The 24439-nt window shown below is 32.1% G+C and overlaps 3 protein-coding genes across 5 annotated transcripts; 2 read left to right on the top strand and 1 right to left on the bottom strand.

Annotated features, from left to right (window-relative positions):
- The first annotated feature begins 470 nt into the window (after positions 1-470).
- Positions 471-10280, top strand: LOC148277803 (uncharacterized). 3 transcript variants are annotated; one of them, XM_088232376.1, is made up of 14 exons: positions 471-572; positions 652-756; positions 834-991; positions 1153-1199; positions 1283-1367; positions 1455-1589; positions 2071-2184; positions 2860-3012; positions 4273-4539; positions 5375-5569; positions 7767-7925; positions 9126-9271; positions 9828-9888; positions 10041-10280. In XM_088232376.1, the coding sequence occupies exons 1-14, from the start codon at positions 551-553 to the stop codon at positions 10116-10118; spliced, it is 1725 nt and encodes a 574-aa protein (XP_088088502.1). In that variant the 5' UTR covers positions 471-550; the 3' UTR covers positions 10119-10280. The 3 variants fall into 3 exon arrangements, 2 of the variants coding, with proteins under 2 accessions (XP_088088502.1, XP_088088503.1); XM_088232377.1 differs by lacking the exons at positions 9126-9271; positions 9828-9888; positions 10041-10280 and having other exon boundaries at positions 7746-7878; XR_015823367.1 differs by lacking the exons at positions 7767-7925; positions 9126-9271; positions 9828-9888; positions 10041-10280 and having other exon boundaries at positions 4277-4539; positions 5375-5511.
- A 1872-nt stretch (positions 10281-12152) lies between these two features.
- Positions 12153-14967, top strand: LOC148277802 (uncharacterized). Its single transcript, XM_088232363.1, has 3 exons — positions 12153-12363; positions 12458-12609; positions 14002-14967. Exons 1-3 carry the CDS (start codon positions 12256-12258, stop codon positions 14099-14101), a joined length of 360 nt encoding a protein of 119 aa, XP_088088489.1. The 5' UTR covers positions 12153-12255; the 3' UTR covers positions 14102-14967.
- Positions 14113-22297, bottom strand: LOC148277801 (glomulin). The gene is made up of 7 exons (XM_088232379.1): positions 22108-22297; positions 19994-21754; positions 18599-18930; positions 18052-18149; positions 17255-17375; positions 14598-14762; positions 14113-14296 (listed from the first exon to the last, which is right to left on the bottom strand). Exons 2-7 carry the CDS (start codon positions 21741-21743, stop codon positions 14261-14263), a joined length of 2502 nt encoding a protein of 833 aa, XP_088088505.1. The 5' UTR covers positions 21744-21754; positions 22108-22297; the 3' UTR covers positions 14113-14260.
- Positions 22298-24439: the final 2142 nt, after the last annotated feature.

The following is a 24439-nucleotide window of genomic DNA, read 5'->3' as shown; positions in this document are numbered from 1 at the left end:
TCGATTTCGGAGAACTAGTGATGTCGTTCAAAGTAGTTCATTTTTATTTAAATCATTTTGAACTTTTTTTTATACATTTCAAAGAAACTTCAATTCAACAATTAAATGCTCTTTTTTTTACCGCTTATAAGAAAACATTTTTTCCAATCAATTTTCTGTAGTACTGAACTTCCTCATTAGTCCTTTCATCTTCGAAGAACAATCTTCCTACAGGTAAAAAGAACACTACCTACTTTAGATTGTTAGTTTTTCTTAAACTGATTCTTCCATGATATATAATTTGATGAACTTCTTTGATCATAGGCAGAGTATATGGATATCACCAGGCATTTTTCCTGGTTATCTTACTTAAAAATTAATCATTTATTTACAGTATCTACTGAAAATGTTTAATTTTAAGGTAGTTTATGAATGGATAGGAATGTTCCATGTGGAAAAATGTTCCCTTTTCAAAAAAAAAATATTATGACGTATGACATAATTGTATTCTTTTTTCTTATAAATTAAAAATAATGTTATGTAAATAAATTAATTATCTTTTTATTTTGACATGTCTCGAAGTATTCTTCAAGGTAAAACTTTAATAAAGTAGAATTTTTATGTTTTGATTAAAAAAATAATTATTAGTAATGTTTCTCATTTGTATTTCAGTATTTGAACAGTATCAAAAAGCTCGTTTGACATTTGCACAAAGTATTTCTGATCTTGCATCTTGGCACAGTAACATAAAATGCTTTGAAGGAACAGAGATTATAGGTAAAATACTATTTTTGAAACGTCACAAAAACCCACTTAATATATGAATAATTTACATGCGAGTTATTTTTTATCAGGTTTATTGATACCTCTCATCACTGATGAGTCCATCAGTGTTCGAAGAACTGCAACTTCTGCTGCAGCTAAACTTGCAGAGAAGTCAGAACTATTGGCTAAGAAAATGGTTTCTTCGTCTATATTAAGTTCTCTACTCAAACGACTTGCCGAATCTGATGTAAGAAATGAAAATATTTTAATAAACTAAAATTGTAATATAACATTAACATATATGATATGAAGGCTGACATTTTCAATTCTGTTCGACTTAATAAAAAAAATAACATCATGGGAAACCATAAAAATAAAATTTCATAACTAATAATTTATATTTTGTAGGTATTTTTTAAAAGGTTTGTGTTACAATTCATCAGAGGCTTAGTAAGGTATATAAATATTACAATAATTATTTTTGAATTTAATTGTTTTATTTTTAATGCTTAAAATTACACATTGAACCTTATTACAGGCACAACGAAGAGTTAGCCCATGAAGTTGTCAATTTAGGTACATTAGAGAATTTAGTTCTATGTCTAGAAGATTTTGATACTCAGGTAAAGTTAAATGTTATATTAGGGTGTTATCAATTGTACACAAAGAAAATTATATACATTATTATTTTTCTAAAAAAAATGTAACAGGTCAAGGAAAATGCAGCATGGGCTATTGGACTTATAGGTAGACATAATAAAGAATTAGCTCAGTCTGTTGTGGACGCTGAGGCTCTTGAGAAACTTGTCATGTGTCTTCACCAACCAGAAATAAGTCTCAAGCAGGTGAGGAAAGAGAAGAGAAAGTTTTAGTTTTTAAAAACTTAAATCATACAATCTGTTAGACGGAATAAAAATACAAAAAAACTTTTTTTTATGCTGGCAGCACCAAATTATTTGTGGCTGTTATGTGATTGGTTACAAAGTAACAATACTGTTGTATTTTAGTATTGCTGTTTTTAGGTGAAAGGAAAGCCATTGAAAAGCTAATGCCCCTAATAATTTCTATGCTTTTCTGACAGACTGTAATATAATTGACATATTAACATTATTGATGGTTAGCGTGTGTGGTTACTATGTGTAAGGATTCGATTCTTGATGATTACCATGCCTTCATGTAATAAAAAAATATATAATCGAGATGCTATGCCCTGTGATTAGTTTGGATGGGAGAATTATGATGATGATGAGTAATTGATAAAAATAAAATAATTCATGGAATTTGGCATAGGATTACAGAGTAATATGGTAATTTTTATCACAACAGATTATTTCTGGTGTTCTTGAAGACATATCTCAGTACCAAGCTCAAGCTGTGGTTGATGCAGGAGCACTCTCTCCTCTTGTTCGCGCTGCAGAAAATAATGATCCTAAATTAAAGGTAAATTAAGTCATTTTATTGTCAAATATTTGGACAGAGCGTGAATAATAATAAAACACAGTGCGTTACACAGTTTGTTTAGCTGGATTTGGAAAAAATGATAAAAACCGTACTATAGCATGTGATATTGTAGTAAAGTAAAATGACAAATAAATATACCAGTTCAAAATTGAATTAGGTTGTGGTCCCTTGGCTAGTGTTGAGGACTCATGGATCAGAGATCCGAGGTTCCAACCCCACTCTACTCCAACTTGATTCCCATTTTCTAATTCAGTAATGTTTATAAATTAAATAAATGAATCTTTTCAAATAATAAATTATTGCAGTTAGATAGTTAACCTATGTGAAAATATTAGTATTCATAATCTACTCCAAATAATTTAATTCAGTCAGACCCTTTGCACACCTCAAAGTCCGATTATCTCAGAATATGTTCTTCAGAGATATCTCACGGTTGCTTTAGGCTAGTGGTATGAAAAACACAAAACAACAAAGGTCTGTTTGAGTGTATAATATGCAATACATAATACATTTTCGCCTTATCTTCTTTCCTTCTCTTTATTCACTGTACTGTGTATGTGAAAAGTACTCTCATAAAATACTATATTGTCCTGTCATCCGATATCAGACGATTTGATAGTTTTAAGTTTTATGGACCGATTATGTTTCCACTAGCGCTGTGCTTTGGGCGCTCTGGGAGCAATCGCTGCAAGTTCAGAACAATTGGCAGAGGCAGTTGTGGCATCGGGAGCTATCAGGCTAGCGTTAACAACCCCTTCACCTGCCTCTGCCCGATTACTGAGGAACATTGTCAAACATTCAACAGAAGTAAGGCACATATTACTATTTTTCAAAATAACATTATGCATACATTTATTGAGTACAGAGACACAGCTTATAGTGACACAACTAAGAACGACCCATGCCTGTGAAATTGCCCCGACTCAATGCGAATTTTCTAGCGAGTTGCAATGCATTCAACATACATACATACATATATTATATTCACACTCACATACGCATATTATAATTTATGCATACATACATATTATTTATTTATTTAAACACTTTATGTACATTTACAGTTTACATACATATGCATAAGGGCGGGCATATTTTACAATTATACAATTTCTTCCTACCAACCCAAACCATTCATTTTGAGAAAATCAGTGGTATATGAACATATTGTTGGTATATTAATATTTTCAAATTAGGACAAAATATTGATAAACAAATATATTTTTTATATTAGGATTATAATATTATATTTATTACATATTATGTTTATTATTACATTTATTGCATTACTTGTTACATTTATACATAAAATAATTGGTCTTCTCAACACTACTTTTGTAAAAAAAGAATATATGGATAGATTAAAACCCCCTAAAATAATATATTTAATACACAAGTGAAATTTACCAAATCTAAAAATAAAATGTAGATAAAATGTAATAAAATCAGAGTTTCCTGTTTCATTGCATATTTATTTATGTAGATAAACACTGATTATTTTTAGTTTTTATTATGACTCTTCAGGCATAGTCCATGTTATGTCAGAATATTTCGTTTATTATTTAGAAAAAATATTTTACTGATATACTGAGTCTTGCTGGTAAAATGGCCTAAGTGAAAAATATCATATAATTCTAATATAATTTTTTTTTTAGTATATCCCATAATCAATATTTTTTATATCTTGCATTAACCTAGCTGAATAAATGTCAGTACTACGACAGAATCATGTATTTTTATTGGTTATATTATATTTGACTAGTTAGTCAACTTAAAAGTAATTTGTCTTAAAACTACGTTATTGTTGCTATTTTTTTTTCACCAACCAAATGACAAAATATATTACATAAAAGTAACTAACACCCAAAAACTTATGTATTTATAATATATCATTGTGTGACGACGAAATATATTGGTTATTAGTCATTGACAGTATCTGTTCTATGTGCAATTATATGATTATTTTTTCCTTAACAATATGATTTTAATTATGAAAACTTGCTGCGGGAAATAAAATCAAAGAACAAATTTAGCATATAAAATGTAATAAATGTCTTCTGTTGAAAGCTAGCTCAGTTGGCTGTGGATTTGGGAGCATGTGGCATGCTTGTTCAATTACTGGGAGGGGCAGAGGAATCTCCCTGCTCCAAAACACCATCCATTATCACAGCTGTTACCACCAACACTACTACGGCAACTACACCATCCCCAGTACTCCCTTCTCCCACCGTCCCCATCCCTCCCCTCTCTCCCGCAGTAGCCCCTGCAGCCGCTACCCTCGGATACATCGCCGCACAATCGGACCAACTAGCCTTGGCTGTAATAGCTTCAAAGGTAATTCAGCGATATTTTTAATATGTTTAAATGTTTGTAGATTAATACTGGATTTCACCCCCTAGGGAGCTAATCGAGATTGATAAATATTATAACAGAGAACATTCTTGGAAAGAGAATATGGAAGGCTAGATGTATTAAAAAATTATTGAGATATTGTAGAAAATAATAAAATAACAACATTATTTTTTGGTGTGTGTATTTTTTGTACATACACAATTCTGGATTTCTCCCGAGGGGGAGTAGGTATATATATTTTTTTATCAATATTTCTACAGAGATGAGGTAGAATTTTTTTCAAATTCAGGATTATCGATATTCGAGCGTTTACAGGGTCGATATTCGCTAATAAGCGGATGTCGGACGCCAATGTCGATATTCGCTAATAAGCGGAATGGGGAATGTTGTTAAAAAACGTAAAGTGGCCACTCAACCCAGCCAATGACAGGTCATAAGCCCTGTAAACGCTCGAATATCGATAATCCTGAATTTGAAAAAAATTCTACCTCATCTCTGTAGAAATATTGATAAAAAAAAATATAATAAAATAAATTTAATTTTTATTTTATCAACATATGCGGCAAAAATGCCTTTTACAAAAATTGTAATATAAACATATTTGGTTTAATTTATGTATACAATATTTTTACCCAAGATTTAGAAACAAAAATTAAACCTAAAAATTATAAAACTCATTCAAAAGAAGTATTGGATAGAATCACTTTTGTTAAGTGCCTCAGAGGTATTATATTACACAAATGATGCTATAATAATATATAGGAGGTTAAGAGGAAAAATTAAATAAAAATTAACTATACTATATTTGATTTGATAGGCTGTTCCTATCCTGGTAAGAATACTGTGCGAAGCAGCGAGGTTATCCAGAAACAGCGTGTCCACAGAAGAAAAGGACTGTGAGCGTTGGGGAGCCGTGTGCGCCGCAGCGTGGGCACTCGGTCACATAGCTCAGCACTCTCCACAACACAGTGAGGCTGTTGCCGCCGCTGGAACATTCCCCATCTTATTACAGGTAAACTGCTAACTATTCTTATTCTTGTAGATGGAGGTCAATACTAAATAAGTCCCTGACGTCACTGCAACCAGAGTAGATCTGTGGGACTCACTCGGAAACAAATGGCCACTGTTATCTGACATACTATCATCTTAAGGACAGGCAGAAGTTGAATCATACATTTCCCGTATGCAAAAATAAATAATAAAAACATGATGTTGCATTGCTCGCGGATGTCAAATTGCTGACAGTCAGGGAAATACAAAATGACCTTAATTCCGCACTAGGAAGTAAAGTGAACTCTGTGGACAGTTACTTCATAGCAGTGTAAATTATTTTGTTTCCATATCTACTTTATGTTCAAATATGACCCGGAGCTTGTAAAAAACAACTTTAGCTTAATTATTCATCAAAATTTATTTTATCCCCTTCAAAGTAATCACCATTAGAGGCAATATAAGTAAATGCCAACATTTTTTCCAATCTTCATAGCACTTCTTGAAGGCAGATTTCGGAATGGCTTTCAGCTATTTCTGCAAATTTTCTTTTATCACCTCAATCAAGGCACAATCCTTTCCAAAAAGTGGTAATTTGAGTTAAGGGAACAGGAAAAAGTCACACGCAGCCAAATCAAGTGAATATGGTGCTTGGGGAACAACTTTTACATTGATTTTTTATTAAATAATCGTGTACAAGGAGAGATGTGTGAGATGGCGCATTATCGTGATGCAAAAACCAAGAACCATCTTTCCACAAATCTGGCATTTTTCGATGAATGTTCTCCCTCAAATGCTTTAATACGCCTAAGTAATATTCTTTTTGACCGTTTAGCCTGTTGGAAAGAACTCCGGGTGCACACCACCATGATAATTGAAGAAATCAGTCCACATCACCTTGATTTTTTTTAGTTTTGGCTCAGTTGGCAAGCTCCACTCTGAAGATTGTTAACCCGTTTCCACGTCATATTCATACACCCACATCTCATCATCCACCATTACAGATGATGAGATGTGAGTATCATTATACTCTGAACGCCGGTATCGTCCATAGAAAGCATCTCTTCTATGAAGTGTTAGAATGTGGACTGTATGTTTAACTGACTAGAATAAAAAACAAGTTTATTGTATGACCTGTACAACTTTACTTAATACTTTGGTATAAACATAACAATGGCGACTAACTTCGCCGGATACAGTATTAAATTCAAGAAACTTTAGTCTAAAAGGGATTTGTCAAGAAAGAGAGCTATAACACCATTGCATTAGCATTTATAACCATTCAATGCGCTCTGAACATGCGTATTCGGAGCTACCAATACAAGAAACCTAAACTAATAATAATTCAAGTTAGCAATACAAGAAAACTAATATTATAATAAATCAGTTCTTAATAAGACTTAATAAAAATCCAACCAGACAGATTTGCAATGATCTTTTTGAAAAAAATTAAGCAATCTTGGCACAAGTCGCGCCATAACACATCCCATATCCAAAACATTTTGTATAATGCTGTGCACTGATCCAGTTGATATCTCAAGGTCGGCAGCTAACTCTCGTATAGTCACTCGACGATCTTCAAGTCGTTTTTATGTTTTCTTCCAAAATTGATGTGGCCGGCTGACAAGGATGGGGCATGTCTTCAACCACTTCTCAGCCCTCTTTGAATGCTTTGTACCACTCGTATGCCCGTGTTTTTGACAAAGTAGACTTCCCCTATGGGAAGTCTATACTTTTTGTAACATTTTCAATGCGTTTGCACATTAAATTTTGTCGGAAAGACAAAATTTAAGACAATTTTTTTGCTCATTTTGACATAATAAAATTCACAGAACACACCAAAGATCGTCTTGTTTACATAGCTGCCACAAACAAACTACATGACAGATCACGCAAAAATTAACACGTATGTCTATGACAAGGACCCCAAGAGTGAAATAAAACGTTTCCTTAAGCGCGGTTCTTTTAAATTACAAATTCTGAGTCATATTGGAGAATAAGGTATATTAAGATCAAATAAATATCAAAAGAGTACAAGATTTACAAACAGGGAATTGTTATAAATAAATTGTGACACCTATGGTGGCTAAGATGCTTGCTTCACACACCGAGGTTCTGGGTTTGATTCCTGGTGAGTCTGGGTTTTTATGCTGTAATTCATTGGTATGGTAAAATTTGTATCAGGATTGTATATTTAGGAAGAAACGACATTATTCTAGCTATGGGGAAGTGGTGTGGGGGGAGAAGAGGTTAGCGCCCGCTGCTCTTGTGCCCTGCGGCAGGCCCTCCAGTGTTGCCTGCACCGTCCCGCCCTGGAGCCTCTCTTACACACTGCCCCTTCTCCATTACTGGAATGTGTACTAACACAGTACGCCAAGGTATTGCCTCTCCCAAATTAATACGATATTATTCAGGCCTAAATTTAGATCTTAAAACACCCTAGGGAATGAAATCTGGCATGTCTACAAAATATCCTTTGGACATACTCAAAATATTGTTAAAATGATCATATTCATTAGTAAATTAATTTTGATAATATTCATTAAAAAATTATCATTGCATCAAAAAAATATATGAATAAAATTATACAGCGGGGAAATTAAAAGTTGACAACCGCATGGGAATGATGAAGATGAATCTTAATAGAATATAATATGACAAGTAGACAGTCTGAAATAATAGGTTGGGGAAAAAGTAATTTCGTATTTTTCGCTTTATTTCAATGCTTTATAAAAAGTGTTACAATCATTCAATTTAAGTCAAATATGCACAGTTCTGTTCGACACTTTGTTTCCAATGAGAATCCAACTTCATAATGCCTCTCTCGTAGAAGCCCTTGTCCCTATGGGCAAAAAACTCGGACAACCAATTTACACAGGCCTCTATTGAAGCCAAATTTGTACCCTCAAGCGCGTTGGCCATAGACAGGAACAGGTTGTAGTCACTTGGTGCCAGGTCCGAACTATAGAATGGATGCATAAGAACTTCCCATCTGAGCTCCCGGAGCTTCTGGCGCGTCATCAAATATGTGTGCGGCCTGGCGTTGTCCTGATGAAACACGATTCCTCTCCTATTCACCAATGCTGGCCACTTCTGTTCGATCGCCAGCTTCAAACGGCCGAGTTGTTCACAGTAGAGGACAGAATTGAGTGTTTGGCCATAAGGGAGCAGCTCATAGTAAAGTATTCCGTGCCAATCCCACCAAACACACAGCAACACCTTTCTGGCCGTTAGTCCTGGCTTGGCCACGGTCTAGGCCGCTTCGTTGGCTTTCGAACACGATCTCTGTCGCTTGACATTGTCGTAAGTGACCCACTTTTCATCACCAATCACCATCCGCTTCAGAAATTGGTCGATTTTGTTGCGATTCAGCAGCGATTCGCAGATGGAAATTCGGTCCATGAGGTTTCTTTGCGTCAGCTCAGTCAGATAATTAATGAACCTTTATAGTTTTATACCTTAAGATAATTGTTGTGGAAATATTTTTTTTTTAGTTGGTGTATTTTAATTTTAATACATGATTGAAATATGAAGAATTTATATTAACATAACTGTATTTTTTATTTTCTAATATTCAGCTTTTACCCCATGACCCAAGAGCACGGAGATTGTTCGTTACAACAGGCGCCCTACAACGCTTACAAGAATTACCTGCTGAGCCCGGGTCACAACTTCAGAATCTCATATCTGCTATTAATTCTTGCTTTCCAGAGGAAATTGTCAAGTACGTTTTTAATTTTACAAATACGCACCATTTCCTAATACAGGCTTACACATTTTTCTACCTATGACTAAAGATTACAATCCTAACTAAACCTCAATACAGTATTTGAATTATAGATTATAAAATCTTAGATTTGAATCGGGTTGTGGTCCCATGGCTAGTGTCTCGGAAGGTCCGTGGTTCGAATCTCACTTTACCCCAACTTGATTCCCATTTTCTAATAACACAAATATTTATTTTTCACAAAAAAACATATAAATATAATATAATTTGCTACAAAAGCAAAATATTTTAATAGTTTTGAGTATGAATGCAATTTTGCTGGCCATTTTTTATCAACAATCAATTGCTTTCCAAACTTCGCGTAATATGTCAACTGTGGTCTGAGTGTTATTTAAAAATAGTTAAAATACTCTCAATGTGATTTTATGTACGCTCTGAAAACTGAAAATTATTTTTTCTCAAAACTCGAATTATTATTTGATTTTTAAATCATAGTTTTTTTTTTTGTAGAGAAATAAAGTTTCAGCTGTTATAAATTTCGCAATGTTTCCAGGTATTATTCCCCTGGTTTCCCGGACACATTACTTGAAAGAATTGATAAATTCATACCTAAGGTACTACATACTCGATTTATCTTTGAAAACTATAAAGAATTATTTTTTAAAAATATTGCTGTCAGATATGGGAAAAATTAAGAGTAACTATGAGACCATGAAATGCATGGACTTCTATTTTATATTATAATGTATATTATTTTTTCTTTCAGATTCCAGAACTATTTGTGGAGAATAACCTTAATGACTGCCCTAGTCAGTTGAATGAAACAAGATCATCAAAAAAATAACTCGCACATATTTAATGATCAGACAATATATTTTATGAATTTTGAAAAAAATGTGTTTGGCAATTTATATAGCAGTAACAATTTATATTGTTTTACTCATCAAGCTGTTTGTATCACTTATATATATTTTTTAAAGCTTTTAATACACTATTACAAAATCAATATCTTATAATATTATTATATAATATGAATATTAGGTAGGTAATTAAAAAAAATAATGTATTACAGTAGTCAGGTGGCAGAAGGGACCTTCTATATTTTTTTAGTTTTTAACAGTTTAAATAAATATTTCAGTAAATACACCAATATTTAAAAAGATAGTTAATTATTTTATTTATATTTAAAGGCGGAAAATTGGACAAAACACTGATATATTTGAGTTTAGATTGCTTCAAGATCTTATTTCAGCTCTCATGAACATTTTTGAAAATCCAGATGGTCCCTTCTGCCATGTGCAGGCTTATTTTATCACAATTTTGTTTCGTAAGTTCGTTCGTTCATTCACTATAACGCAATCAAAATTGTATTTCGCTCTTGTTCCCTCTCATACGTCATGAATGAATTTACAAAACTAATTCATTAAAGAATAAGGCCACTGACTACTAATTACATTGTAACTTCCCGGACATCAGTTTTCTTAGTAGAAATAAAGTAAACTTGACTGAAACTGGTACGTGTATAAAATCATTAATATGCATGAATATGAAGGATTGGTTTGGAAATGAATATTCATAAAACAAAGATTATGAGTCCAACAGGACGAGACATTTTCATTAACAATAATAAAATCAAATTGGTTGATGAATATATATATCTAGGACACAAAGTAAAGCTTGGTAAAGATAACCAGATAGCGGAGTTACCAAGAAGAATGGGGCTAAGTTGGGCTGCTTTCGGCAAACTTAAATATATTTTTGAAAATAAAGAAGTCCCTATATGCTTGAAAAGACAAGTATATGAATCGTGCATATTACCGGTGACAACATACGGAAAGAAAACCATGTCTATAACACAAAAAAGTAGCCTGAAATTAAAATGCACGCAACGATCCATGGAAAGACAGATGCTCGGTGTATGTCTAAGAGACAGAGTAAGAAATGAAGAAATAAGGCGCCAAACCGGAGTCGTGGATATCATGGATCGTGCAGCGAAATTGAAATGGCAGTGGGCAGGACACTTGGCGAGACAAAATGATGGCAGGTGGATAATAAAGTGGAGACCATGGGGAAACAAAAGAACTGTTGGAAGGCCACAGAAAAGATGAGTCGACGACATTGCCTCTATTGCCAGTAAAACATGGATGATGAAACCGGGTGATGGGAAGGAATGGAGACGTTTGGAGGAGGCCTTTATCCAGCAGTGGAGAGAATAATGCTGAAGAAGAAGAAGAAGATGAATTTAAATATTTGAGCGCAAAATCCATCTCTAACAACCTGTGACACTGCTGCACTAACAGTCACCTATTTAAAATTAAAGTAGTTCAAAGTCTATGGTGCGAGTGTGGCCTAGACATGGTACGTACTTTTTGGCTGCCCAATAACAGACGGATACAATATTTATTTTGAAATTCCAAACATAAATTTACCCATAAATGTCACTTCTCTCCTATCCTCACTTATCCCTGAAGTGATTCATCATAAGGAAGATTTCTGAGTGAGAATGGGGTAAACCTTTAAGAAGCTGCTATTTCTACTTGGATCTTCTAAAAATCCCAGTCTACATAAAATTATTTACATGGATGGCAGAAATCATCCTATGCAGGATGAATTGCCCAAAAAAAAAGGTTTATTTAAATAATACCTAATAAAATCTCGAGTTTTTATAATATTGATCGAAAAGAACAGTCTCAAAGTGTATGAGTGAAAATATAACATTGATAGTGAATTCAATTTGGTTCAATTCCAGAAATTACTAGATAAAACTACAATACACTATAATATTTTAGTCGAACAAAATAAATAGGGCAATGGTTTTCCTGCAGATTTAAACAAAATGTGTTTTGAAAGATAGACAATGAAAGATAATAATATAATGTAACCACATCCTAGATGTGGATTGCATTATTTCAAACTTATCATTTTAAGATTGCAAAAAATGCATTTTCAATAAGAATAAATATCGCAATTATACGGCAATCATGTTTAATTCGCTCCTAGTGGCCAACCATAGAAAACTGTTATTTATAATGCATTATATAACACTAACAAAGCTAGAATACCCTACTTCCATTTCTATGAGAGTTAAAGTAAGTATAGACGAGATTTATTTAACATACTCAAATAATAATATGTATATTATTTAATAGGTATACATGTTTTTACATTTTATACTTTCTCAAGGGACTCACGAAACCAGAAAGTGAGTTACTCTGTCAAAAACTGGCAGAAAATAGTATCCCTTTTACAACGATGGGTGCAAATAGTGCCAATTACGTTGAAGCTGATCTTACGGGAGTGGAAATGCTTAATTTATTAGCAGGAGAAGATTTTGGGTGAGTTGTCAAAACTCATTTTTTAAATTAGTATATACAGTGTTTTTCAACCTTTTTGAATACACAACCCCTTTTTGACTAAAAAAAGATCGGTGACCCCTCAAGACCTTAATTTTATTATATATAATACTTCTATGTCAATGATTTCAAGTATGATGTATTTAATTTTCTTTCTATTGAGAACATATTATCATTAATCGAAAAATCAAGTTTTTTCTTGCATACCTTTGTTATTATCGTTTTTTTTTACTTTGTAAAACTTTTTATTATATCCTTTCTAACTAATTTCACATATTTTTTCTGTATATTCTGTATTCTTTAGTATGTTAGCATGTATTTTATTTTTATTTTTTGTAAATGCCTTTTGGGCGTTAATGAACAAAATAAATAAATAAATAAGCTAGGAGCATAACGTTGGTGTCTTATGTATGAAGATATCAAAAGAATATCCAGAGCTGGTAAGGGAAGCATTGAAATTATTAGTGCTGTTCGTCACATCCTATCTATGTGAATTAATGTTGGTTATTGGGTCTTAAACCACGATTCAACAAATTGTTGAAAAATAAATAGGCACAGCCTTCTCACTGCAATTATTGTATTTTTATTGTAAAAAAAGTACCTTAAATCTTTCTTTTTTACTTTTCCTTACTTGCGACTGCGACCTCCAAGTAAGGCTCCGTGACTCACAGGTTGAAAAACGCTGGTTTAGTGTACTAAAAATATATTTTTTTAAATAATAGTTTATCATTGCTAAACACCTTTTATTTTTTGCCGCTGCCTTGCCTTGCCTACCTAAGCAGCAGATTTTGCAATAATTAAGACTGACTAATCTCTAATTAATATGGCGGAAAACACCATTGCACTAGAAGGGCATTGTATTACAAATGTCAATGAGGAAGTTCAATGTTTTTTTTTTATTACTTGCTAATAGACTTAAATTAAGCCAATTTTTTTTTTTTTAATTATGTAATTATTTTCAAAGTTTTGTATTTTTGAAATTATTCCATGTGTAACATCTCAAGTTGTCTTCCTCATCTTCTCGGTGAGTTGTGCTGATTGGTCAGTTGACTTACATTAAACTGGAAATCTGCCACAACTCTCTTATCATTGGTTGATTCGAAAGAACTAGTGCTGTCGTTCAAAGTGGTGCATTTTTATGATTTTTTTCATAAATTTTCAAGAAACTTTGCCATGCAATTTAACACTCTACTTTTTACCGTGCATTAGAATATTTTTTGTATCAAATTTCCCATAGGGCTGAACTTCTTCATTGTACAATGAAATTGAATGGAATATTTCAAATAACTATTGATAGTTCCTATAATTTCTTATTTTGATTTTATGCCACATTCGAAAAAGGTCTGTTTCATAAAATAATAATACATTGTATAGTTTCAGGGTTGTAGGACAGGCAATGGCGATGGAACTTTCCTCGCTCGGAGGTAGATCATTCCAAATTGAAAAGGTCGTGTGGACACTCGAAAAGAATTAAAACAAAGAAGATAGTGCTTCCATTGGTCACATTTAATGTCAACAAAAATATATTATAACAAAATAATACTTTGAATAAATTCTCTAAACCAATCAGTAAATAAATTAAACTAATAGGCAGAATGACTGTATCCTAAGTAATAAAGTCTAAACTCATAATTTATCGGTTGAGGTTTATTGGCAGAATATTCCGCACCTGAAATCAATTATGCAGACTTGTTAAATATGTAAATACATTTAAGTAAAATAAATGCTTATGGTGAACACTAATTGTATATATAGTATATGAATTACGACATTGGCCCTTTTAGATCCAAGCCACAAATTCATCTCCTATAATTTATAAGACAGGGAATCACATTTTGTTAGTTTCGAACATTCCATTCCATGAAACTTATTCAGGAAAAAAAAATGGCAATATCTCAAAAATAAAAAAAGCCTTTTTTTAGCTGTGTACCTTTCAATGTAGTAGAAAAATTCAAATTATAAATACTTACAACAGTCAGAAGGGCTGAAATGTTCTTAGGAATATCCTCTAAATTAGTGGCAGTTTGTAGCTGTTGCGAAGTAAATGCTCTTGTGTCCTTTCCCCCACCTAACCAGTGGAGTTCGCTGGCTTGGTATATACCTGCTACTACCGCTCGTCGAGCGTACCAAGTAGACTGCAAAAAATATTTTTTTTAAATGTGGGAACCAGAGAGTAACGAGAATGTTTTGTTGTCTATGCATGCAGTACCCAATGTACCTATACACCCACCCCTCTCTGCCTCCGCCAGCATTCAAATTCACTTCATGGTATTCTTTTAATTTGTGAAACCACTGTATTTTCGTATGTTCAATAAACCAAAAATTGTAAGAAACATCAAATAATTTATTTCTTTATTCCTTGAGGTTAAATCTGTTAAATCTTTTTAGTCATATTTTATATGAACTACAAACCGCTGCAAACTTGTAGAGTAAATACACCTCTACACAATGCCCTAAAAATAAGTAGGTATTCAAGTTAACTGGATGAAATAATTTCATTTCGATGAGCACACCGAGTTGCAAGTAGCAAAATAAAAAATGGATTTATTTAAGGTCATACTATTAATGCTATTTTTGGACAATAATATTAATGTCAGTTTGTATTTTAAAACCTACTTGTTGATTTATTATTTAGTAAGTACAATACTATTATTTTTTCTTTATTGAAATCACATACTTATGTATAAAAATAATTATTGCAAATTTATATTTTCTAGTACATACATTTATTTAAGTTAACCTAAGCCAATAACAGCGTTGTACTTGTTTAACTCTAAAAAGACTATGCTAAAATATCCCTCTGGCAAAGGTGCTGTAATGTTGTGTTAAATATTAAATGTGATCAAACTAATCTTGGTCATTTTTGTAACACAAAGATATCTGTCTTATGCATCAGGTGCCAGTTCCGGGAATAATCCCTGGAAAATGTTCTAGCGTAAAAATTTGACGTAAATTTGTCGTATACTTTGAATTGGCGCCAAAACGACCATTCGGATGCTGAATCGGCTAGTGATGTCACGTGTTACGATTCCGACTGACAGTTCAAACAAGTTCATACGAATTTGTATAGCCTGCGTGTTGTTTTTGTTGTAATTGGTTGTTTTACACTGTTTTAACTTATTATAAAATGTCTTTAGTTATAAGATACAAGTACTGTTTAGTTCCAATGTGCACAAACACTACGGTGAAGACGTTAAATAAAGCTTTTTTGGCCATTCCTAGTACTTAATGAAAAAATGCGGAAAAAATGGTTGAACGCATTTGAACGTTATGAAACGAGATGTTAAAAAAAACAAACCACCATACTTTTTTCCATAGGCCATGTTCAGTACGCAATACTAAATTTAATGATTTTATTTATTTGTATTATATTTCTGTACTTTTGTTACTAAGTTTAATTTGTGGAAACCTATTCTTGGTTCTGAGCCTACGCAATGTTAACTATGTAGAACTGTTTGTTTTCTAAATAAATAATAAATAAAATTACTAAAAAATTGCTGTATGAAAACCTACCTTATTTATTTGTGAAATTTATTTCATTTACAAAATGGTAACTGACTTTGAGATGCTGGACAGTCTTTACACTTGCAGGAATTTATTATTTTCTGGACTTCATCGTAAATCAACATCATCGAGTACGCTTTGGTTCTAACTTTATGTTCTGGGGTGACTCGACCTTTTACTATTCAAATATCACCCATCCGTTTTACTTGAATGTAGCCTATGGCATTGTCTCCGTAATTTTCCCTAGCTGATATGTTAGAAGTAAATCACATTTAATAAAAAAAAGGCATTAACACGCACTCAAACAACAGAGATGTTTACAAGTAATGGTATTTTATGTGTTATGTTGTGTCAAAGTCACATTACTTCTCTTTTGCATTAAATGTACGCGAAACAATATACTATCTATAGTACATGCAAATAATATAATTCTTTAAATGAATACATTCTGGAAGCAAACATTATATATTTCCTTACCTTATGGCCTTTACATTTCAATAATCTGAACTTAAAAAGTTTGTATTGGATGATAAAAAAATACCCATCGTGATTATATCTATTTTGGGCAAGTTATTGGATTTTCCTTGTAAAAAACCAATGTCAGTCATAATGCTATGGAAGTTTATAAATGAAAACAAAAAAAAAAGAAAAGGAAAAGACGAAATTTAACCAAAAAAAAAGACAAATAAAAAGCAACAAACCGCCCGCGTCAGACGATCTCAGTATAGGATTTGAGTGAACGTAGAATCCATAAGTCACGCGTAACGTCATCAACCTTTTGGCCAGTTATGGGCCGTTTTATTTCTTTCAAACTTTAAATAGGAAATTATGAATGAAAACATTAGTTTCAGATGTTTATAGAAAAATTCTCGCAATCATAAAAATATTATTTAAATACTCAATACATTTAAAATCATATGCCCAGTTTATGAAAATACCCTATTGAGTCCATTACTGGACCTAAAATTTCACAATTCTTCAAAATTTCAAATATTTGATATTTAGAATTTAGCAATCTGCAATATTTTTTTAAATGCAGATGTAACAATGTTTGCGCACATGTTAGTTTTAAATGTTAGTATAAATAAAACAAGGAATATTTTATTTATTAAAATGAACTTACATCAACACTTCGATCTCCAGCAAAATAGCAAATGTCATCGGAAAGTTTTAGCAATGTGGCTGCTTGTTCTAGAGCTAATTTGCTATTGATTACAGTTGCTAAAGCCGTACTCCATGTTGCCCTGAAAATATACTTATTTAATACCTTAGTTATACTTTCACATTCACAGGTTGACTTCATGGAGTAAAGTAATTAGTATTACGTAGACTTTATTAATTAAATTATTAATAACAATACAAGTGGCCACTTAAACCAGCCAATGACAGGTCATAAGCCCTGTAGATGCCTAGACTTCTATATTACCTTCTCTTAAATGTTCTTCATCTCTGTTGTAATTTGTTATACAATACTTATTAAAAATCGATAGAATGAAAAATATGTTTTAATTCAACAGAATATTTATTTATTTAATTGGTTCACAAACAAAAAAAAAATATTTAAAAATAGAAATGTTTATATAAAATGAACACATTACATATTTTTAATCAATTACAAGCAAACGCCAAACAAATTTTCAAAAGTTTTTTTAATGGAAAAACAATATAACATGTGTAAAATTAAATTAATAATGTAAGTAATTAAAATAAGAACAATACACATTAATAATATTATATCGTGGAATAATGACTAAAACTAGGCAACTTCAAAATCAGTATTTGATCAATACGGCTTCTAAATGCTGATTTAGAAGTTGTCTTGTTGTAGTATCCCACAATACCTAGCTTGATTTAACGGGGTTTGTATCAAAATACTGATAAATAGTAACGGTTTAAGGTATGGAACTAAAAATCACTTACTTATAGGGTTCAATCATCTCAATTCTAGTTATTATAGAATCTTCAATCAATTTTACTGGTTTATCAGATGCGGATATATTGGGTTTTTCAGAAACCTCCTGAAATTAATTGATCATCTTTGTAAAATACTTATTTTTATTATATTTTTTTGTAATATACTAGAAAACAAAAACCCTAATTAATTTATTGTATTTGGAATTCAATTTAAGTTATGTTTATAAAATAAAGAAATTATAAATACAACCTTTGTATATAAATATATCACACACAAGTTTAATATTAGTTATAACACAAATAGTTCCAGGTATTCTGAATGACTTATTATCATGAGTAAATATCAACTGTGTGTGTGATGTATAATATAATATATCCAAAGTGTTTTATTTGCAATACATTAAAAATTTTATTCTACAAAGTAAATGCTGAAACAATAAATGTAAAAATAAATAAATAGTGTCACAAGAAGGTAAAAATGCCAAGGAAAAAAAACAAAAACATGGTTTTAAAAATTACCAAAATTTAAATAAATTTAAGTTGAAAGTAATACCATTTCCATTTTCTGAGCGAGGTCCTTGTTACATCTGGTAGTGAAATAGTGAACAAGATGAGCCGCTCCATGAGGAAAAATGGTGTGGACAGTTGGCGCATAACCTATTGCTTTGGCACCTTTGGCTAATGCCCCTTTGGACCAACCCTCATCTTTTACAAACTCCATAGAAGCAATCAGTATTTTAGTCTTTACATCTTCCACATAAACCTTCTCATCTTCTGGTAAAAATTCTTCTTGTGGCGGTTCTTCTATTGTCTGTTTGGTAGACATGCGTGCATTTTTCATTAAAGCTGGTGCAAATCGGTTTCCATTCTTGGCAACTTGACAGGCTTAAATTTTAAATATATTTTGCTGACATGTCAAATCATAAAAATGTGTTTTATTTTATTAAAAACATAAAGAATTGTGTAACAGAATGAGTACTTTTATAACAATATGACAGTTAAATATATTTTAACAATAGATTATGTAGATGCTTCAGTAATACAATACATAATTTCTGTAAAATTGCAAAGTCAAATTTGTTGTGGCTTTTATATTGTGTATGTTATAAATATGTATGTATATTTAAAATAAATATTTGTGTTCTTATGATTTAACTAAATATTTCAACTTTGTGGCCATTTTCAACGGACTGTATATAAGTAAGTGTTAGAAAATGGAAATCAAGTAGGATTTGAATGTCGGACCTCTGATCCGTGAGTCTGCAACACTAGCCACGAGACCACAACATGATTTATATATAATGTATCTAATGAAACTATTCTTTATAAAAATAAACTAAACCTATGAAATATATTCCTCAATAACAAATTACCTAATTTATCTAAAGGATATTCAAAGATCAAAATAAAATTTGAAATATAGTTACATTATTGAACATGCTATGAAAGGGATGTGTGGAAAATGTAACTTAATTATATTTTAAAAAAACATGTAGACATATTTTTCTTTCCATAAAATTTAATTTTTCTGTTGAGTTTACAAAGAGTATGATTTTAAACAAGTTCTAATTTGGATTAATAACAAAATATCCATAATATCCATAAGGTCCATCAAAAGAAATTTAGTACATAGTTGTAGATTTGAGAGGAACAGATAAAAAGATAAGCATGCACAGCGTTTAACCTTTTTTCACCAAGAGACAATCACATGAACATCATATTATTATACCACAGTAATAGTCCAAACACAACAATAACATTTATAGTTTATATATTTAATATATTTTTATCAAACATATCAGCAAGCATTTGACTACATCTGATTTTTCCAAAGAAAAATTTAATGTTATTTTATAAAATTTTGCTACAAAAACTGTTCTCACTACAAAAAAATCTCTTTTGTTGACACTACAAAACACTTCATTTTTCAGTAAACAAAACAGTATTTATGTCTTGTTATGAATATTAATACACTCTTCGAGTCGACAAAGTATACTATCAGTAAGATGCAATGCATTTAATCCCGCCTTTATAACTTCTTTCTTTTTTTCAGGGGTGAGATTATCAAGAAGCGATCCATCGACACTCACTGAAATAGGTTCACTTTCAGTATTGTCTTCTGTGATACCTTTTTCAAATTCAGATAGTTTAACTACATAGTGAGCGCGTGATAAGTCAAGCCCTTTGTGCAGTGGCTCGAGGAAAGTATCCTGGATGTGACGAAGCATATCCCATATTCCTGTCATGTTCTCTGTGTCTTTCAAAACTAAAAACCGCAGAAGATTTAGAGAAGAAATAATATGATCGGCTGATTCCACCAAATTTGTTTCTACTCCTTGCGATAAATGACAAATTCTGTCTAGTACACCTCGCAGTCGAGTACCTTTAAAGCATGATAACGAATCACTCCCGTTTTGATACGCCTCCATTAAGGCTTGTTTATAAATTGATATAATGTAACCCTTTATTCCAGAATGCTCTAATGTTGGGAGCAGGTTGACAATAAACAAATAACGTCCTTCATGATTGAATTTCATAATGTAATCTTTGATTGTCACTACAGCTATCTTCCTCAAAGATTCAGAGGGACAGTAAACAGCGGTAGTGCAGATTACCTTGGCAAGGGTAGAATGAGATGATAAAGACAACAGATTGGAAGGAGCTGTAGAAGGGAGTAATTGAATGAGAGCTTGCGCAAGTGTTAAACCTTTTTGCTGCAGCGCAGTCTCATCTTGTTGTAACATAAATGCACTCAGACAGAGTAACTCTTGACTTATGTGGAATGGATCGTAAACCTGAGGCAGTAGAGGGGCTGGCAATTTTTCTACCAATAATAGATGGTACAGAACACTTAAACTTATAGGATTAAGTTTTTCTTGAAGAAGGAATATATCAGTGGGTGCATCTTCATATACACCATTTTGCAATGAGATATCAGTTTTTGGATAACACTTTGCGTGTGCATACTGAACAAATGTATAAAGATTTGGTTCGAGAATTTGTATATCTCTAAACAAGTTTTCTGCAAGCACACGGGATTGACTCTTTGTTTTGTGAAAACTTATATCCAAAAACGCGAAAGGCTTTCCCAGTAAACCAATTAAAAAACATAACAGTATGTTTTTAGTAGATATGCTATTTGCTGGGTTTTTACAGATTTCTTTAACAAAGAAATGATAAAATGTAGGAAGTTCAGCGTAGATCTTCAAAATTCGTCTTGTATTTGGGTCGCAATCCATCAAAAGATTTTCCGTTTTAGAAAAGTCATAGTCTTTCGGCACAGGAAGTGCTTCTATGTAGGTGCAGATTGAATTAAGACACCACTCTAAAGATCGCCCTCTTTTATTGACTAGCCTTTTTAAAACACCCACTAAAGGCATAAGTATCGCTATAAATTGGGCATCATTTTTGGCTATTTCTGTTTGTTCTATCAGTTCCAAAAGAACTTCTTCAGCATTTGCCCTATCTGCTACTTCCAAGAGCAATTTTTCACAACACGTCTGTAACGCTGGCCATTTAATGATTGTGTCATCTTGAATTCGGGTTAACAATTGAGGAATAAGATCCCAAGAGTAAAATTTAATAGCATCCGAGTACTTATTATCATTTGGCAGTTCTAACACTTCTTTAAACTTGCCAGCGTCCAGATATGCGCACACTAAGCCAATAAATTCTGTTGGCTTGTCGGAAGACTCCATGTTCTTTTTTTCTGTTGAAAACAAAAATGTTTCTATAATGATATACCTAGTAGATGGAAGAATAAAGAAAATCTTGCTATTCACTTTCGGACTCAACCATTTAAAGTACGTATTTAAATCAAATACTGCGTTGGAGATTAAAATATGCGATTTTTCGGTAAGTTATTTTAATAAATTAGAAAAAATACAGTTCGTATTTCACAGAATAAACAACTATTTAAGAACAGAAAAATACCAAGACATTTTTTGTAAATGTGACACAACTGAGGAACACACAAACTTCGATGATTACAAAAGGTCTATGCACAGATGCAATTATTATTAGTGTATTGGTAAAAAATTCAATATTTTTTCAAATACTTACACAGTTTAAAAAACATTTGGATTACTGGCCCCATGTCAGGAAGAAACTTAACTGTGAGTCCTATTGACGCAGCCTATTCAGTGATAATTATACAGAACGAGTCTCAATACTATAAATTATTATTTATAGTTAATAAAAACCACACACTTTTTATAAAAAGAAATTCGACAGTACAAAAATGACAGGTGGTAATGAGATGATATTTTTTACTTTTTACGATATCCGATATCTGTAGTCTGTGCTTTTTACTTGTACGTCTATAATATCTACAATGTTCTATGTCGTAATAATTAGTTTATGGTTTTGGTAATGGTGGAAATAATTCAAAATACAAACGAACCATCACGCCATTTCTCTGTAAGGGTAAGCAGATAGGAAAGAACGCCATACCACTCTGTTTTTACATACATATCTCACTTCCTCTACATTCATACATCTTCTCATGCACACTTTTGACATGTCTATCTTCAAGTATTTGTTGGATTTGGTCATGCCATTTTATGTCTTTCTTGTTCTTCCTAGTTTCTTGCATCTATCAACATTCGAATCGTAAATCCTTTTAGTCGTTCATTCGCTGTCCATTCGCTCTACGTCTTCAAACCAATGTAGGACTCCTGTCTCGATTTTGTCGATATTAATGTATAGCTATATATATGCTTATCTCAGCCTTACATAATGTATCTCGACATTTGTGCTCATATCGTACATATTTTTACCACACATTCATCTAAGAGATCGCATTTCAATAGCATTCACCCTACGTTCATCTTTGTTTTTCCAATTCCATGCTTCGCTCCCATACATAAGGGTTGGCACCATGACCCCATTGCAAACTGCTTATTTTGCCTCCTGAGACAAACATTTATTTGCCAAGGTTTGTTTAAAGGCATTGCTCACTCTGTTTCCGGCACTCATCCCCTTTAATATATTTCTCAGTCATTCCATCTCTACTAAACATACTTCTTAGATTTATAAATTCCTCACCTGTTTCAGTAAAACCTCATTCACAGCGATCTCACATTTAGTTATACATTCCTTTTTTTTTCAAAAACCATCACATGTGTCAAATTAATGTTTACATAAATTGTTTTGCTACAAATAAAATAAAACTATCTGGAATGTTCAAAAAATGTGGTGTAAAAACATAGCGTTATTACCAAAATAATTCAAAATGGTAAAGGCCATTCTCTTTGGCTACTCAAATAATTATTAACTAATAATAAAATAATGCGTTTTTTGCATTCACCCTTTTCCCTTTTTTGGGAGAGCAAATATTTTAATCTGACCAATCTGAGATTCAATAATATATTAGACGTAGCAAAAGTACACGGCAAAAACGGGCTTATTTAAAAAATTCTTCTTCTTCATTTTCGTGGCCTTTTCACATCACAACTCAGGTGTTCTGGCCAGTGTCAAGTTTTCGTTTTTTTCGTTTATTTAGATATTTACACATGTACTAGTAATATATACAAGTTAGTGGGCTAGTATTTAATATTTTGAAAACTTTGCACAATAAACAACATATTTACATTAACATATTACAACATTGTACAATGTTCTTCGTCTCTGTTGTAATATGTTAATATAAATAGCTCCCCCGGGGAGTTAAATCCAGTCCTTGTCTACAAAAATTTGGACAAACTCAAAATATTGTTAACATATTTACATTTTAACACCATTTATTACTATTTTTTTTTTTACATATATATTTTTTGAGTGGTGACAAGATGAGACTTAGAATATGAATAGGGAATAGTATGTTAATATCAGAGAGGTTGGATAGAAAATCAGGATAACAATCATTTATGGGGCAAAAAAAAAAACATGGTTTAAATCTTTCTCCTCAAGCTGCCATTCGCAAATGGCAGAGTCTCAGACATGGAACACACTTCTGAAAAGGTGAGAACTATTGCAGCAGTGCCCAATGCACATTCTGCATATAAAGGATATCTCAAACTTGTTTAGAATCTCTATTAACAAATTTTACACGAGAGCAAAAATAATAATAAAAACTTTACTCGTGGAATACTGAGTTCATATTGAATGTAATAAAACCGGTTTTCTAATTTTTCTACTTTTGACTAAAAAAAACTCCTATCAGACAAAAAATGGGCTCATTACAGCAAACGTCGCATTTGTTACGGTTTTTTGTCATACATGATGTTTATTTCATGCAATTAATAAAACAAGGAACCGCATTTTATATGTTTTGAATATTACATTCTATTGAATTCATTCCCGATCATTAAATGACATTAATATCTCAAAAATATAAAAAAAATGCAATAAACTCGTTTTTGCCGTATTCACTTTTAGTTTAGTCTTACTGTTT

This window comes from Micrasema longulum, unplaced genomic scaffold (assembly GCF_059751315.1).
Source record: "Micrasema longulum isolate JH-2025_06_02 unplaced genomic scaffold, ASM5975131v1 h1tg000978l, whole genome shotgun sequence".
NCBI lineage: Eukaryota > Metazoa > Arthropoda > Insecta > Trichoptera > Brachycentridae > Micrasema > Micrasema longulum.
Note: the sequence above shows the minus strand (reverse complement) of the source record. Positions and strands in the feature narration are given on the sequence as shown.